Below are 16,538 nucleotides of genomic sequence, written 5' to 3'. Positions count from 1 at the left end.
GACATCCAGATGGATCTGACCTGGTTGTTAAAGTTAGAAATGTATGTTGTGACTGAAAGTCAGGTAACAAATACATTTTGAATGCAATCCAAAAATATAGTTGTAATAATCTGAGCTACATAGCAGCAGTATTATGCTCATTTTGAAGATCCGAGCTGAGATGTGACAAAAAAAAAATAAAAATACACACACACACACACACACACACACACATATATATATATATATATATATATATATATATATATATATATATATATATATATATATATATATATATATATATATATATATATATATATATATATATATATATATTTTTTGAGATATATATATATATATATATATATATATATATATATATATATATATATGATGAGAGAAAATGTAAAAAAAAATTGAAGGGGTGGTAAAATTTTTGCTGTTCACAACATTGTGACACAGAGCTGTATTGATCATTTGTTAAGCAGAAGGTATAATTAAAATATAGGTTTCACCCACAGTGAAGCTTTTAAATATGTTGTCATTACTGATTAAACTCGGCTGCCACGATGACTTCAGTACCAATTAGAGGATACCTTGATGTTAAAATCCCAAAATCTTGGCTCCACATTATGGCAACAGTCCTCGGTACTTGTGCATGCTCGAGTAAGAAAAGCGCGCTTAGCCTGCATGCATAATTGATCAAGTCACCGGGTTAGATAAAAGACGAATATGCTTTTGTGCAAAGTGAGGAGGCGGATGAAAACACTTTCCTTTATATCATGTCTTAATGTGAAAGGAAATGGACACCCACTAATGGCAGTAACAGTACGAAGGATGCTGTGTAGCTTTTTCTGTCGCCAAAATGGCTACGCACTGGTGAAATGGTCAATAGGGTTAGTAAATGGAGCTCTCTACCAAACCTGACACAGAAGATCCAAGCACTTATTTAATTAAGACTGTTGTTTACAACAGCAGATACAGGAAGTTCCGAATCAGGGTGTTCCATGTTTTCAGAGCATCCTGAGGTTAAATTCTGCTGCATGTTGTGTGTTGTTGTACAATGATGCCATCATTCAATATCAAAACAAAAAAAAAAAATTAAAATAACTCAAAAGTTTATACAACTACAAACATTCTGATATATTTTAGATGGATTAAAATTGACACACTGAAGCAAAGTTGTACATTACTGAAGAGCAAAAAAAAAGTTTACTTACATTCTTATGGTAGATTAGAAGTTCAATTTTACTTTGGATGTTGAAGGACTTTAGAGTTTTAGAGCTTAATATTATTCACTGTGTGACTTTGCTGTTTACAGTTACCAAATTCCCATAAGACAGATGTTTGACTTTTTTCCATCCATTAGTCACTTTGTGACAAAATTTCCAGGAAAATCCATGAAAGCATGAATTTGATTTTATTTTCTCCAGCTAGAATTTTCAGAACTGTTTCTCATCCATCATCACAGTACTATAATAAATGTGCTTTTGTCCAGTCCTGTGCAAAACTGTCATTCTCATGCCCATTAGCTCTGTGTATTTTTGTTGATATTACACCATGTAGGGAATTTAGGCGGTATGTTGGAGATAAAAGTGCTTGGATAATGGTCTAAAATGTTTATTTTCCAACATTTTGCATATTGTTGCAGGAAAACTAAAGTAAAAGGAACAAAATTGGCAAATCAATATTTTCTTTTTCACTTAAAAATTATTTGTAGATTACAGTAATCAAATTAGAATAAATTATATTAGAGTAATAAATGTGAAGAATATTTTCCCTTGATAAATGGAGGATGTCTGCCTTTATTTGTAGCTCAGGGAAGTTCTGCAGCTACTGGCATGCACTTTCCACTCATCATATTGTGACAAAAAGACAAATTTACCAGTGTCGTGGCTTCTGGGCAAATGCAATTTGTCTGTGAACTCCTTCAGCTCTTCTATCTGTGTGTGTGGTGAGGCCTTTAAATCAAATAAATTGAATAAAGCTGAAAATTTGCATCATCAAAGCCATCAATTTGTGTCTGGTTTGCTGTTTGCTTTGGCTCTGCCTGGAACTATGAAACAGGTGAGATAATGGAAACTATTATTGCTGACAGATTGTTTCTGACCTTGATATGATAAATTCCCCGGATTTCAACCTGGAATATTGACGTCACATTTTACTTTAAGTGCTCAAGTACTACGACGTAGAGTTATTCCATAAAAGGTTAGGTTCCTTTTTTAATACTCTACACTTTGCTTAGTTTATAGGTGACATGTGTGATGGCCTTACTTTGGATTAATCACCACTAAAACTGTACTGTCATAAATGTTCTGATCCTATATGATGTAGAGGTTGCTCATTTCAAAAAGGCACACACAGTAGATACTGTATGTATTATTAAATAGAATCAGAGCAGACTTCAAACATCAATATGAATATGGGCAAAAATCTTGAATTAGTTTCTGTGGTTATTTCCCACTGAGTGGAGTACAAGCCCACATGATTCATAACAGAGTGTTTTTAATTCCCTGCACACCATGCCAGTTTGGTAGATCTTAAAAGCAGTTTTCTGTGACAAATCTCCTTACTTCCTGACATCCTCATTGGAGAAAGTGCCAAATACATGTTTACTAACTGACCTAAATTTGAATTTAGTTTTGGATTTCTGATTTTGGCATTGCAAAAAAACAAAAAAAAAACAAAAAAAAAACAACAAAAAAACACCGTCAGTGGATCTTCAGTTAGTGTTAGCTGTGTTTTTGCTGCTCTGTTAGCTTTTTACTTCCATACTTTTTCTACGATTTCTGAAATGGAAATGAATTTGATAATTGTGTGTTACAAGATCAACCAATATTTGAAAAAGAAACATTATAAAATTAAATTCTATGCATTAATAATTGCAAATGTTTAATCCAGTCACCGGGTTTCAAACAGCTGTGTACGTCGTCATTAAACACTTTTTTTCTCTAGTCCATGTCTTAAAGAGATTTTTGTGAGCATTTGCAGTCTCTACAATAAGGTCCAGTAAGAAAAACGTTTGTCCTTGTGCTTTCCCTCAAAAACATAGCCTAAGCTCTACTGAGATTACAAATTTTATTGAGGTTATTATTTTTAGCTGAGCAGGAGCAGCTAGGATGCAAAGCCTTGCTGGTAGTGGGATGTTTTCAGGTAAACAATTAGACACACTCTTCAAAATATTCTTTTTTAGAAAAATGCCACTTCCCTCCGGAAGAAATTAACATGCCATCCACAAGGCTGAGAATATCCACACAAGCAGTTAGCCTGTAATATATAAATGCTGGATTCCACCAAACGGAGAAAAAAAAAAGTGTTTTATCTGTGACCAGGCCACCAGAAATGTCTGTGACCTGTTGAAGCAGCGCCTGTGATTCCCTCAGGGAAGCCGTGGTACATTTTCAGAGGCATCCAAGAAGGTTTTTGTTACTCTCAACTGTGCTAAAAATATGTGCTCAGTTTATTTTCAATGGAAGCAGGGTGAAACTCCATATTTCAGATGACTCAGAGGAAGTCAGACAGATGATTCCCATATTGATTTCAGCCCATTTTGACATTTTTATGCAATACATAATGTAGAGACTTTTAAACATTTGTTAACTAGAACACCTAAAAGACTGGATGAGCTTAGAAATCAAACAAACAGAGGATGCTTATCATAGAAACATTTTCTTAATTCTGAACTTGGTAAATGTTGAACTTAAGAAAGCAATGAACTATGATGATTAATTTCCAGGAGTTGTGAAATGATAAATTTCTGTGATCTTTTTGTTTTACAAATTTCACCACATTAAAATTAATGGGCATAGTTTTGAGGGCATATGAGCTCAAAAATGTATGGATGGTGGAAGGGGATGAGACATCAGTAGATATTGATGTGTTGGTAGAGGATGTTTAAGCCTTGATTGACAACCCTCAGCTTAACCTTTAAAAATGAAGGAAACATTTCAATACAAGCCTCAGAAAAAAACTCTGTTGTCCTTAAACAATCATACACTTTTAAATACCTTAATATTAACATTAAACAGCCAATTTTTAAAATTGTAAGTTAGCTGTTAATCAGAATTAATGCATAAACAGAAATCTCTTTCACTTTCTTGATTAAAAAGAAAATCCAATCTGCGTGAATAATGAAAAAAATAATTATTAATTTTCCTTTCAGACCTCAAGGGCTCTGCTCTGCACGTATTGACAGCCACACATTTTCTTCAGGTCGTAATCTAGGATTCTATAGTTTTGCGGTCTGTACTTTAGAAGAGCAACGTCAAAGCTGTAACATTTTGAGAGGTGTATAAAACCAAAGCAGTGCTTACTGTGAAGTGGATGGAAATTGTTTTTAAACTTTATGCCAAATAAAGATCCGAAAAGATTCTTTTTTTTATTAAGTTTATTCTATCAACCATCTGAAAATGATAAGTGTATACCACATCTGCATAGGTACCAAGATGTGAACCACTAGTCTAAGCTGATAGGGCAAGAAGAGGATTGATCAGAAACTCGTGGTCATTCTGGAAAAGCTGCAGAGATAATGAAGACACAGCAAACCTGAGGAACAAAATGCTCTGGTTTATGTGAAGAAAAACATTCCATTCAACCCGCTCTTTTAAAACATAGTAGCAGCAGCATCATACTGTGTAAATGGTTTCTGTTGCAAAGACAGTTCACTTTCCAAAAGGAAAATGTCCACAAATATACAGTGAGAACTGCAATGGAATAGTTTAGTCTGAAACATTCATTTGCCAGACAGACAATTAAAAGTTTTGACCTAAATTCAATTGAGAATTAGCTTCCAAATTGATGTTCTTCATCAAATATCACTAATTTTAAACTATTTTAAAAAGGCAAATTTTTCACTCTACATTTTTTTTATTGTTTTAAAATTGTGCCCTACTTTTGTTCCATTTAATAGTCAATGATAATTTGTGGAACTGAGGATGTGGCATGACAAAATCAAAAAATGTTCCGTATGTTTAAAGCATTTTTAAGGCCTGTTTAAATCTTGTTAAAAACACATAACCAAAAACAAAGTAGGAGGATAAAATGCAAGAGGTAGAAGTGTCATGTGAATGCCACTAGATACCACAGAAAATCAGTTTTGCCTCGCTCAACTGAATAATTTCATTTGCATAGCTGAGTCGACAACATGCTGTGCAACTAAAATGGTTCAGATGTAACACGAAGAAGCATGAGGGATGGAGCTGAGCTGCTTTGTAGCAGATATATGGCACTTTTGCTTTTTTACAGTGGGTGGAGGTGAAAAAGTATAAACATAGCATTCTCACTTGTGAAATCAATAGCACACAATACAATTTCCTAGTTTCAAAGATAAAAAAAAAAAAACAAGACTGAAGGAAGAAAGAGAGCAGATTTCTGTGTGATGGATCATTCCTTTCATTTTAGTAAATCTCACTAACTTTATCGATCCTCTCTCTACGGAAACTAACTGGCTATGGTGAGAGATCCTCCTCTCTGCTGTTTTTCTCACAGAGCCGTGTGTGTTGCTGTCAGCTGCCAACCGCTGCAGTGATAATATGAATGTGGCAGACAGCTCAGTAGTGTCCCCATTTCCCCAAGCTTGGACTTGGTTGTGATCATAGCTCCCCAAGGCTGTGTGAGATTGGGATCGGCTATGTGAATGTCATGTTATGACTTTCTATCAGCACTTACAGGAAGAAGGCGGAAATAAGTGACCGAGTCCGTATATTATTATTTTTAACTAGACTGGTGTTTTACTGCCTGACAAAGAGAAAAAATCTGTTATGTGCCATTGCTCCTGTAACATCTGACTCCTAAGAACAGTGACTGCATTAAGTGGTGTATAAAAGGTTAACATCTCTGACATTAACGCCCCACTGAGGGATAAAAGATGGAATTAGAAAGAAAGTAAGTCTGTTTTTTTTTTATTAAAAAAAGGAAAATAAACAAACTTTTTTATTTAAATGTAGCTCTCCTAATCAGTATTTCATGCAACTCTGAAGCTTCAATGGAACAGACATTGAAACATGCTAGGCATTAAAAGGATCTTGCCAGGCTCCCAAATAGGAAATCCACTAGAAATCTTTCAGGAAAAAGACTTCAACAACAGCATTCCTGCACACACCTCCAAATTGTGCAGAGTTCATTTGCTGAGCCTGAATAATTTTTGAGTTATTCAGGCTGAAGTTTAGATGTCTCAATGATCTACCAAAGACAAGACTTGGCATTGTGTTTAGCCATAAAGAGAACAATGAAGGCAAGAAAATAAATGAGAGCATCACATATAAATATATATATATTTTTTTTCTTCTTTTTGTTTTTGTTTTCTGGAGAACAATTTTCAGATTAAGAGCCTTAGTGTGGAAAACAACCACATTCTGGGTTTAGTTTGACTGGATTTGCAAAGCTTATGACCAAAGTGCTCAGCATCGTCAAGTCAAAATTGTAGCAGCGTGGCCCCCTCAGCAATGCACAGCACTGTGGACAGACAACCTCATCAATTATTCTGTTACATTGATGATCAGGTATTGATGCACTCAGCGTTAAGGAGTAGAAACTTCATATATTCTTAGGGAAATTCCACGTTACTCGTGCATACCAATGCTAGTGCAATGAGATAGCAATTATGGTAAATAAAAGTACTGCTGGGAAATCAGCATATAAAAATGTTTTGATAAGTAAGGACAAGCCTGAGTGGTCAAAAATATGTCATCTAAGCTAAATTTAAACTTATGTCATTGTTTTTTTTATCAGAAAGTGTTGTAAAAACTGACTTTTCTATATTTTTCTGGCTTTGACAATTATTATTCAACTGGAACCATAAAGCATTAATGAAGCTCTCATCATCAAAACTACACAATGAGTAAAATTGACACTAATGTTGATTTCTGCGACTGCTGCTGGACGCAAAATTTGGGTAAAACAAAATTTGGAAAATGAGGCAAACAAAACCTTGATATTTAGTTAAAGCTTTTGAAAAAAAAAACTGCTTGTGCCACTGTTACTAAAGATAACAATTATTTGAAATTGTTCACTGAGCTTGGTTAATGCTATTTGACAATATCTAGGGCATGATATAAACATTCTCCATATCAGGATAGGATGCTCTTCAAAGTTGCGCCCATAAAAGCATCTCATATAGTGTATTCTCAAAGGAAGGTTAGCAATTGTCCAGCTTGTCTTGGAAGGTAGGCACATTAGTGTGCAAAGGTTGGAGATGGAGTTTGGAGACTGTAGGTGCTCACAACCAGTCCATTGACATCATCCATTAGCCTAATGTATTTTTTTCCACTCAGTACCCAATCCTCTCAGTGCTGGAAGGTCTGCTTTATCCTGTGCTCATCTCCCTTCACTTTCCTGTTTTGCTTACGGATATAAAATTAAAAAAAACAACAAACATTATATCGTAAAAGGGAGCTATGCCACTTCAGTCAACAAAAGTTAATATTCATATGCTCCAGATGCTTTCTCAACTTTGCAATATCACAAAGAAACTTGGAAGTATTTCAGTAGGGGCATTTTGAGGTGGAGGTATTTTGCAAATATAAATTGTAAGAAATTCTGTGTCTAGATGTAGAAAGCCAGTAGAAAAGTCACAACTACACCTTAAATATTTTTACTTGAGTCTCAGGTCATGTATCAATGTGAGTCCAAACTGAATTCAAAGTCAAGATGTCGAGTAAAGCCCAAGTCCTAAACTGTAAATTTTGAGCAAACAAGGTATTTGACTAAAAATTTAATCTGAACACAGAATAATACTTAATATTTCAAAACATTTAAAAATTATTATTATTATTATTATTATTATTATTATTATTATTATTATTATTATTATTATTATTATTATTATTATTATTATTATTATGTTAACCAGCGACAATACAAACATACTTGTGACAATCTATGAATCTAACTTTAGCTAAAGAAATGTATCAGTGTTACTTTGTTAAACACTTTAGAACTTCTAAATAAACAGCTGTATTTTGTTTAAGAACACAGTTAGCCTCTTAACTTTATGCATGGGAACAAAGGTAATTCCAAAGATTTGTTCCATCTATTCCCCTTTTTGAAAAACTGCACAGCGATTTTCAGCTCAAGAGTAATCAACCCTATATAACTGCATGGCTAGAAGTATTGGATTTGTTGACAAATCAATGCAACAACAAACAATAAAGTCAAAGAACAAATGCTATGTGAGTCACCCCTCTGCTTCAAAAGATGGGGAGTTGCGAGAGATATTTATGTATTTAATTTTGAAGAATAAACTTATAACAAGGCGATGTTTTACTATCCTCATCCACCGACGCATTGCCTACAACTTTTTGGCACCACTGGCATTCCAGTGGCAGTGGCATAAAATAGACAAATAGCGGTTGCCTATTTCTCCAGGCAACCGCTGGTAGCATTCACTTCACTGTCCACTTTCATAAGGAAAAATATACAGATATGTTGCTAAGAGCGATTTTATTTCTTTCTGAATATTTTTCACACATTTCAGATGTTTGATTAAAAAAACGTAAAACCATTTATCATTTTTCTTACACTTCAGAGTATACACTACTCTGAGGTGGTCTGTCACAAATAATCTACTGTTTTATAAACTTTTCTCAAATATAAAATCTGCATTCTTTTTATAGATATTATAGTAACTCTTCTGCTTCTTTAAAGTTGGGCAGATTTTTACTGTCTTCTACACAAATAACTCCCTAAATTATTAATAAGGAATTCCACTTTTGTTCATACAATATGACAGCCTGAGCGTCTCCACATGCGCAGTGGCTGCAGCAGCATATACTTCACAGATGTTGGTGCAGCTGTGTGGTCAGCTCTTAGTGCTTCTCATCATAAATATGCAAAGATGGGATGGATAAGCATACAAGACAGGAACTTCCCTTAGATAACCTTTATTTTTCTTCTGTGGTGCCAGATTAAGTTAGATGATGCATTCCTATGTGTGTTTGTTTGTTTTTCTCTGTTTTACTTTAATGGTAATGTTTGCCTACAGCTATGTTTTTACCTTTAAGTAATAGATAAAAACCTAGCAAAATGTTTCCTGTGTGAATAAAGACTGGGATGAAGACCCAGCTATAACAGCTAGTGTTACTAATCCTTACTGATGTTATAAGCCAAAATTAAAGAAATATAATTTTGCAACAATTGAGGTTTTGTCCGGCTTCAGTTTTAACCTTGATTCACAGACAAATAACAAACTCTGATCATTTAACCTCAGAGTTTTAGTGGTTTTACGGAGCAATAATGGACAGTTTGAAATATATACTCATATAAAATCCATTACATTCATTCTGATATTAACCACTACAGTCTAGCTCTATTTATTTTGCCAGTTGTTAGAAAGTTTTCTGAAGAAGGGAACCCTGCTGGTTGCAATGCCACTGACTTTGTGTTAATCCCTTCTAACTGGCTGTGCCTTGCTGCTAACTGTGTAGCAATCCTTTACTTTGTGGAAAAAAGAGAAACGGAAAGCTCCCCATTAAAAGAAGGAAACCTACAGCAAAACCTGGTTTAATGAGAATGTCCTTCTGCCACAACCGACTGGAGGTTTGAAAAGACAGAGCGGACACAGTAAATGCCTGAGCATGGTCTGCAAAATGGAACTGCTTTAGTAGCTTAATTTTGTATTTCTAAAAAAGCAAATACTAATTAATGAAATAATTAGAAATATCTTTGCGAGATTTGCTGAAGGCAACAGACATCTGTACCATGCAGAGTCTCTGAATCTTGACCAGGAAGGCTTGGAGAATTAACATTTCCCCCCAGAGAAGAAGACACAACAGCTGAGGCCGGTTTGTCAGATTACCTCGCAGCTGTGGAAATGGGAACATACTTAATAACCCCAGAGTTTTGCTTTCCCATTAGTTACATTTACAATCCATATTCCTGTTTTTGTGGAGTGTCAGCTCATTTATTTCACAGGTGTTGATGCCCTGTTAGTTACAAAATAGGACAGCTTTTACTTTAATGACTCTTATTTGAAGACTAATTTTCTTTTCCAAGCCACATGTGATAAAAGTAAATGTCAGTAACTCCGCTGCTTCCAGAGAAAACTGACAATTATCAGGAGGTTGTGTAATAAACAGTCACATTATACAATATTGCATGCATCATACTGTAAGTAATGGAAATGCTGACATTAAATACTTTTTTGCTCAAAGTCAAAGTCATTTTAGACTTTTGATGTCAGCAAGTCATCTCAAAAACTTCCAATTTATATCAAATTACACTGAAACATATGTAATATTCTATATTACTATTTTGGTTATAGTGGGAGCCATTAGGACTGTCCAAACTGATGTTTGTCCTTTGCAATAATAAAACATACTAGACATTTTATTGACACATGTTTGGTACTCCCAAAGGGGGAATGTATGGCATCTTTGAAGAAACGGCCTTTGAAGGTAATATGGTAAATGTATATTGCTATATTGTGGTGGCCTGAAGGAAACTGTGACATCTTTTTTTGAGTCTGCAAGCCACTGAGTTCTTCTCTTTGTGGCCTTTTTCATAGATAGGTCTGTGATTTGTCCTGACAGGAAGAGCGCAGGTGTAGCACAAAACATTAACAATGGATCCCTTCTGTGTGCCAGAAATCCCCGACACGACCAGCGCCAGGCTGGTGGAACTGGACCTTGTTAAATCTGCTAGATGAGCAGTCTTCTGTCAAAAAGATTCTGCAATAAACCTTTCTTTTCTCTTCAACATAAAAGAAATTGTTCACCAGCTGCCATTATTTCCTGAACTCCACATACTGCTGGCTTAGTAACCAGCCTTCTGTAATCAGTAGCTGTTTGTCATTTTGCATTGTAGCCATTTGACATTTTACCTGCAGTTTTCTGTGTTCTGCCCTTTGATTTTTTCTAAAATATTTTCATTTGGATCCTAGTGTTGATATATATATATATATATTTTTTTTTTTATTTATTTTTTTTTTTTAATGTAATCTTTAGACTCAACAGTGTTGAAATGAACAACAAATCCCTCAAATCTATTTTTGTTGTTGTTTTCCACAAAAGTTTTCTTCTTTTTGTTGTTGTTTGTTTTTAGCAGATATTTCATCAGCCTTTGCCATTGTGGTTTTCTTGTTTACTTTGATAACAGTTGGGCAGATTAGCTGCTTCATGCACAGTTTATCCCTATTAAATTGCAAGCTGCTTTTACTGACATTCTAGCTCAGCCATTAAGGAGCATTTCTCACAGCCCCAAAGGAAACAACAAAAGAGGCTCAGTAGTTTTCTCCCTGGCACAATAAAGACAAGTTTTCTAAATTGTCTGCATCCAAATATTTGGTTCAGTGTTGGGGTGGAAGTGAAGGGGAATATCTGCTAATGATACACAGTGCCCTATAGTGCCCAAAACTACTATAGTCAATAGTAGTTTTGGGCTATTTTGTAACCACACACTGCAATTTGTTTTATTGGGATTTTACATGAAGCATCAACAATATAATATAGCAAATATATTTGAGAACTGGAGAGAAATTAAAATGTGCGATGCACTGTGGTCGTCTTTAAGATACTGGTGTGATGACGCTTCAGGAAATACAATTGCTTGCAGGGTTTCAGTCGAACAGTGAAGATTTCATTTCAAACTGTAGCCCAACCAGGTCGTGAGTTAATCTTACCCCAATTGTAGAAAATCTACACACAGTCGCTTAAAGAGAAATTCTTGCAACACAAATTCATTATAGTATTTGGAATTTCCCATCCTTACAGAGGTTTTCACATTCATACTTTCCATTGCTGGATCTCTTCAGTTCCAACATGTTGACCGTCTCCTGATTGTGCAAGTATTTCCTTTTTTGATCAGTCCCAAGGTACAGTTTATTTGCTGAGAAAGTTTTTCAAGGACAGTGGGATGACTCGCTAAACATGGTTTAAAATATTTGTAAAAATACAACTCTGAAAAGTGCGGTATAAATTAAATACTCGCTTCTTCTGAGTCAAAAATCTGTAGAGCCTCCTTTTGTTTCAAATACAGCTGAAAGTCTTTTGTGGCGGTACGCTCCCCCACCTTCTTTGCTTTGCAAAATAGCTACAGCTCTCTCAGATTGGAATAAGAGGACCTGTGAACATCAGTTTTCAAGTTGTGTGGCGGATTCTTAATAAGATTTAAGTCTGGAATTTGAAAGTCATCAAACACAAGAATTTGATTTGGTAAAAACCTTTTAACTGTCCAGTTGCTCTTGCTGTAAGTTTAAGGTAGAGTATGGTATAACATTGTAATTCCATTAAATTTAAATTAGTTTGTCTATAAGTATAAAGACTTTATAATAAAATGTAAAAAAAAACAAAAAAAAAAAAAAAAAAAAAAAAAAAACCTTATTACTAAGACTGGAATGCAGAGTAATGATTTTTCTAACCTAAGAGAATCCTACCAGTGCGGGTCTCATATAGCTTCAAGCGTTACATTGGCTTTAGATAAGTAATCTTAGTATTTCTTTTTTCACTGGAAATGTAAACACGGGTTTTTGTAGAATCTTTTCTTCCTAACGGCTATGTAACGTGGCAAAACACTTTCTTGTGTGTGCCTCTGAGAGCTGAGTCAGTGTGCAACCAAGTGATAAGGCTATGGTGTGAAGAGCCAGAGCCCCTGGACGAGAATAAAGCTGAACTAACCCGGTCTGAATAAACTTGGTTAAAAGCTGTGTGTTGTTTTTATTAACTGGAACGTTCTTTATTCTTTTAGCAAGATACATTTTCTTGTTTCTCCTTGGTCCTACATTATAAGAGAGGAAGAGTCAAACATTCACTGACCTAACATCCTGAGCAAAAGCTTAACTTGGTTCCCAGAGCGAACAGCTTCTGACCCACCTGGATGATCTCTATGTTTTCTCCTTAAGGCTGTTTACTGGCACCTCCAAGATTTCTTCTGCTGGGAATCCTCTCATGAATTCTTCTGCACTTTCCACTAGATTCCAGACAGAAAATCCAAATTATGTGCTTTTGCTGTGTTTCCCTTTTCACTGAGAGAGAAAAGGTAAATCTTTACCAACAAAACAAACCTAAACAATTCTTCTCTAACTCATTCACAAACATGCTTCTGTTGGTATTGTGATTGTGAGAATACATAGTTTTTTTTAAATAATATATTTATATCTATGTCGTAACTAAGTTATTCACAGACAGCAGACAGACTACTTGAACTAAACATTTGCTTCAAAACAGATTGCTGTGAATGTTTGGTGTCAGAGTAAAAGGGGTCAATGTAAATGCACACTAAGATATTCAGATATTTATTTGTAAAATCTTAGAAATTATATTTCATGTTTCCTTAAGATATGTAAATGCATTTAAGAAAATAATGCATTGACATTTGTAGTTGTAATGTGAAAAAAATGAAGAAACGTAAATGGGTAAGAACTGTACATTTATATGTGCTTTACAGATTCATTTATTCATAAAAGACATGAAAAATCTGTGAAATATTGTTTCCCAGAATAAATAAACTTACTAAATACATTACTTTTGCTCATTTGCATAAAACATCACGGTAATAAAAACACTTCAATTGGATTTTATTTGTTCTTGTTGGATTCAGTGCAGTGAACTCATGTTTTTTGGAATCAGTTTAAGACGAGAAAAAGAATTTCAACAAGTATCTGTCATGTTTTGTTTTTTTTCTTGTTCTTTCTTGCTGTCTTTCCTCATCATCTGCTAACACAGCAGCTCAGTCCTCAGTTCCACGACCTTTAAAGAAAGGGAAACAGAGAAAAGCTGAGTCCTCCTACATGCAAGGGAATCCTCATTGGTTTTTAAAAGAGGTCACCAACTGTTTTCACCACTCACACACACATCAGTGGATGAAAACAACAAATCTCAGATTAAGACTCATATTCACATTCAAAGTGTCTCTGTTCATGATAACATAGTTCTTCATAAGATATATATATATATATATATATATATATATATATAAATAAATATATATATATATAAATATATATATATCTATATATATATAAAGATATATATACATATTTGTCTGTCATTTCTGGAAAAACATTGATAAAAAAAGAAAGAACACGAAGACCAGCTAAATGTTTTAAAGGAGGTTATACTATCATTGGATTAAGAAACAAATGTTGTGTAGACTTAATGCAACAGGTTTGATGGAAAACAAATATCAAGTAGTGGTAAGAGTTATATTTAGTGGCTGCTTACCAACACTTTCCATTTTGAGAATCAGAGCTTGATAATCAGAGATTCTGGCAAATCTTGACTCAGTGATACGTGATCTCCTAATCACATTTCACCATTTAGGTCCAAATTACGGTAAACATTTCCTTTTCAGTGCTTAATTGTTTTGTCAGAGGTTTACTTGGATCTGGTCCATCACCTCCAACACTGATAGTTTATTGCTGCCATCTTGTGGAGGGACCAAAAACAGTGGTTGCTCAGTATTTTACTTGGAAATACTGTAACTTTTAGTTTTACCAAATAAATAAAGTACAATTCAGGCAATTCAGACAGGTGCTCACATTTTACTATAAATTAGAGACTCTATTGTTTTATTTTATTTTATTTTTTACAGTGCAGTGTCCGCCATGCTTAGAAATATCTCTACTTGATTCAGGAGATTAACTTTTGGGATAATTCTTGATCTGATTTAGTCGTCAGAGACCACCACATCTTTTTTGTCTTCTGTTTATCAACCAGCTTTCACTGACCAAGGTTTATTTTTATGTGAAATGTTTTCTAGTCAAAGGCTCATAGTTGTTGTTTTATATCAGCATGTCTCATTCTCAATAATTAGGACTGTTTTTGTGAACTGATTTCTTTTATTATGTTTTGAGATCTACTTTCTGGCCTAAATCACTTTAATAAGCATTAGCAATGTCCTCCTCCTGTTCAAGCTGAGTATGGACATTTTAGTTTTATGTTTGCTTGTTATTCCTACTTTTATTTTCTTATTTCTGCCTTTGTCTACTGATGTTTATTGTTTTTTTTTATCACATTCTTAATATAAACATGCTACAGATTTAGAATATACTTTTATTTTTTTCTGTGGAAGTTGTATTTAGTCTGTCATTATTAATGGCATTCTGACATGTGAAATTTAAAATGAATATTTGTTTTTAGCAGCAGGAAAACTTATCATGTTTCGTTCCATGATAAATCTTTGAGCTGCTGCTTGTATACATGCTATATCAGTTCAATTGTTTTAAGCCCATGTTTTATTTAACTACAGAAAAGGCAAATTTTAACATTTTCTTGAAGTATCATTTGCTTTATTAGACTTGTATTTAATAAAACATTGACATGACAGAAACTTTCACAACTTTTTATAATTACTTTAACACTTTATTTTACAAAAGTCATTTGTTTTTTCTTTACTATAAAACTGGCAACTTATTACACCATGTAAATTAATTGTAATTTTTTATCTATTCTGAGTCTCTGCTCTGCTGTCTTCTGCCTGTGAACACACACTCTGCTGTGGTTCCTCCTCTGAGCTCCTCTTGATAGTCAGCTCTCTCTCCGTCCCCTCAATACAAGGAACTTTGGCTGCCTGGATGTGGAGCTTTCCATCTGGAGAAAGGTGGCAGCTGACGTTTTCATGGTTCACCCCTTCAGGCAGATCAAACTCCTGTTTGAACTCCTGCAGGCTGTAAGAGTAGGAGCCTTTCCCGTCCTCTTGTTTCTTCTCTGTCTTCCCGCTGACTCTCAGCTTTCTGCCCACCTGCCGGACTGACAGATCTTCTGGAGAAAAGCCCTGAGTGTCCAGGGTTAGGCCAAAGTGCTCTCCCTCTTTGTCCAGCTGGTAGGAGACTGGCTGCAGAGCCACGCTGCTCCTGAAAGGCTCTGTGTCCTCAAGGATCTGCCGTTGAAGTTTGTCCATCAGCTGCAGGCTGCTGCGTAGCTCCTGCAGGTCTCTCTGCATGACATGCTGCTGGTAGAACAGAGGTCTGACCTCTGGCCACAGACTGCGTACAGGCCAGGAGAAGTCCATGAATGGACTGAGAGCAGCCGGGAATCCATGAGAGCACAGCATCTTTCTTCTGTTTAGTCTTGAGTCTTCTTGTTGTTCAGGCGTTTCTTCACTCCTGTGTTTCTTGTGTAGTTTTCTGTCAGTCAGTGGGGCTCTCCCAGCTTTATATTTTAGCAGGAGGCGCTCCAGAGGCTTCCGGAAGATTCTGGTAATGACTACATATCTCCAGTGGGTGGAGCTGTTTGACTGGGTCGATGATATCACTCTTCCAGACCTAGGCGTCTTTATGTGACTATTGATATCAACAGATACACAGTACCATTTTAAATAGTCATTATTCATAATTTACTCTTGCCAAATTTGCAATTGGTTAGTTTCTTTCTTCTCTTTTTGTCAAATACATCATTTTTGGACAACTAAAAATGATTTATTTGAATAGATTTGAATATTAAATAGATTTCTAATAAAAAGAAGTCTATTTAATAGATTTCTTTTCTTAAAAAAAACATGACGTCACCTGTAGTTAAATTAGCTATGAACTGATAACATCTGAATAAATTGTACATCAAAATCAAAATAAGTCATATTTCAGATGAAAATTAATGTAATAATCAATGAGACACAATTTGCAGACA

The 16,538-nt window shown here is 34.9% G+C and overlaps 1 protein-coding gene across 1 annotated transcript; it reads right to left on the bottom strand.

Moving 5' to 3' along the window:
• Window positions 1–15,321: 15,321 nt before the first annotated feature.
• On the bottom strand, window positions 15,322–16,230 carry LOC122819593 (heat shock protein 30-like). The gene has a single exon (XM_044096417.1). It carries the CDS (start codon window positions 15,964–15,966, stop codon window positions 15,355–15,357), a length of 612 nt encoding a protein of 203 aa, XP_043952352.1. The 5' UTR covers window positions 15,967–16,230; the 3' UTR covers window positions 15,322–15,354.
• Window positions 16,231–16,538: the final 308 nt, after the last annotated feature.

Source organism: Gambusia affinis, linkage group LG17 (genome assembly GCF_019740435.1).
Source record: "Gambusia affinis linkage group LG17, SWU_Gaff_1.0, whole genome shotgun sequence".
NCBI classification, from domain to species: Eukaryota; Metazoa; Chordata; class Actinopteri; order Cyprinodontiformes; family Poeciliidae; genus Gambusia; species Gambusia affinis.
Note: the sequence above shows the minus strand (reverse complement) of the source record. Positions and strands in the feature narration are given on the sequence as shown.

Coding starts and splice junctions, on each gene's coding strand:
- LOC122819593 (XM_044096417.1), bottom strand. CDS start 15,966: ATGCTGTGCTCTCATGGATTCCCGGCTGCTCTCAGTCCATTCATGGAC.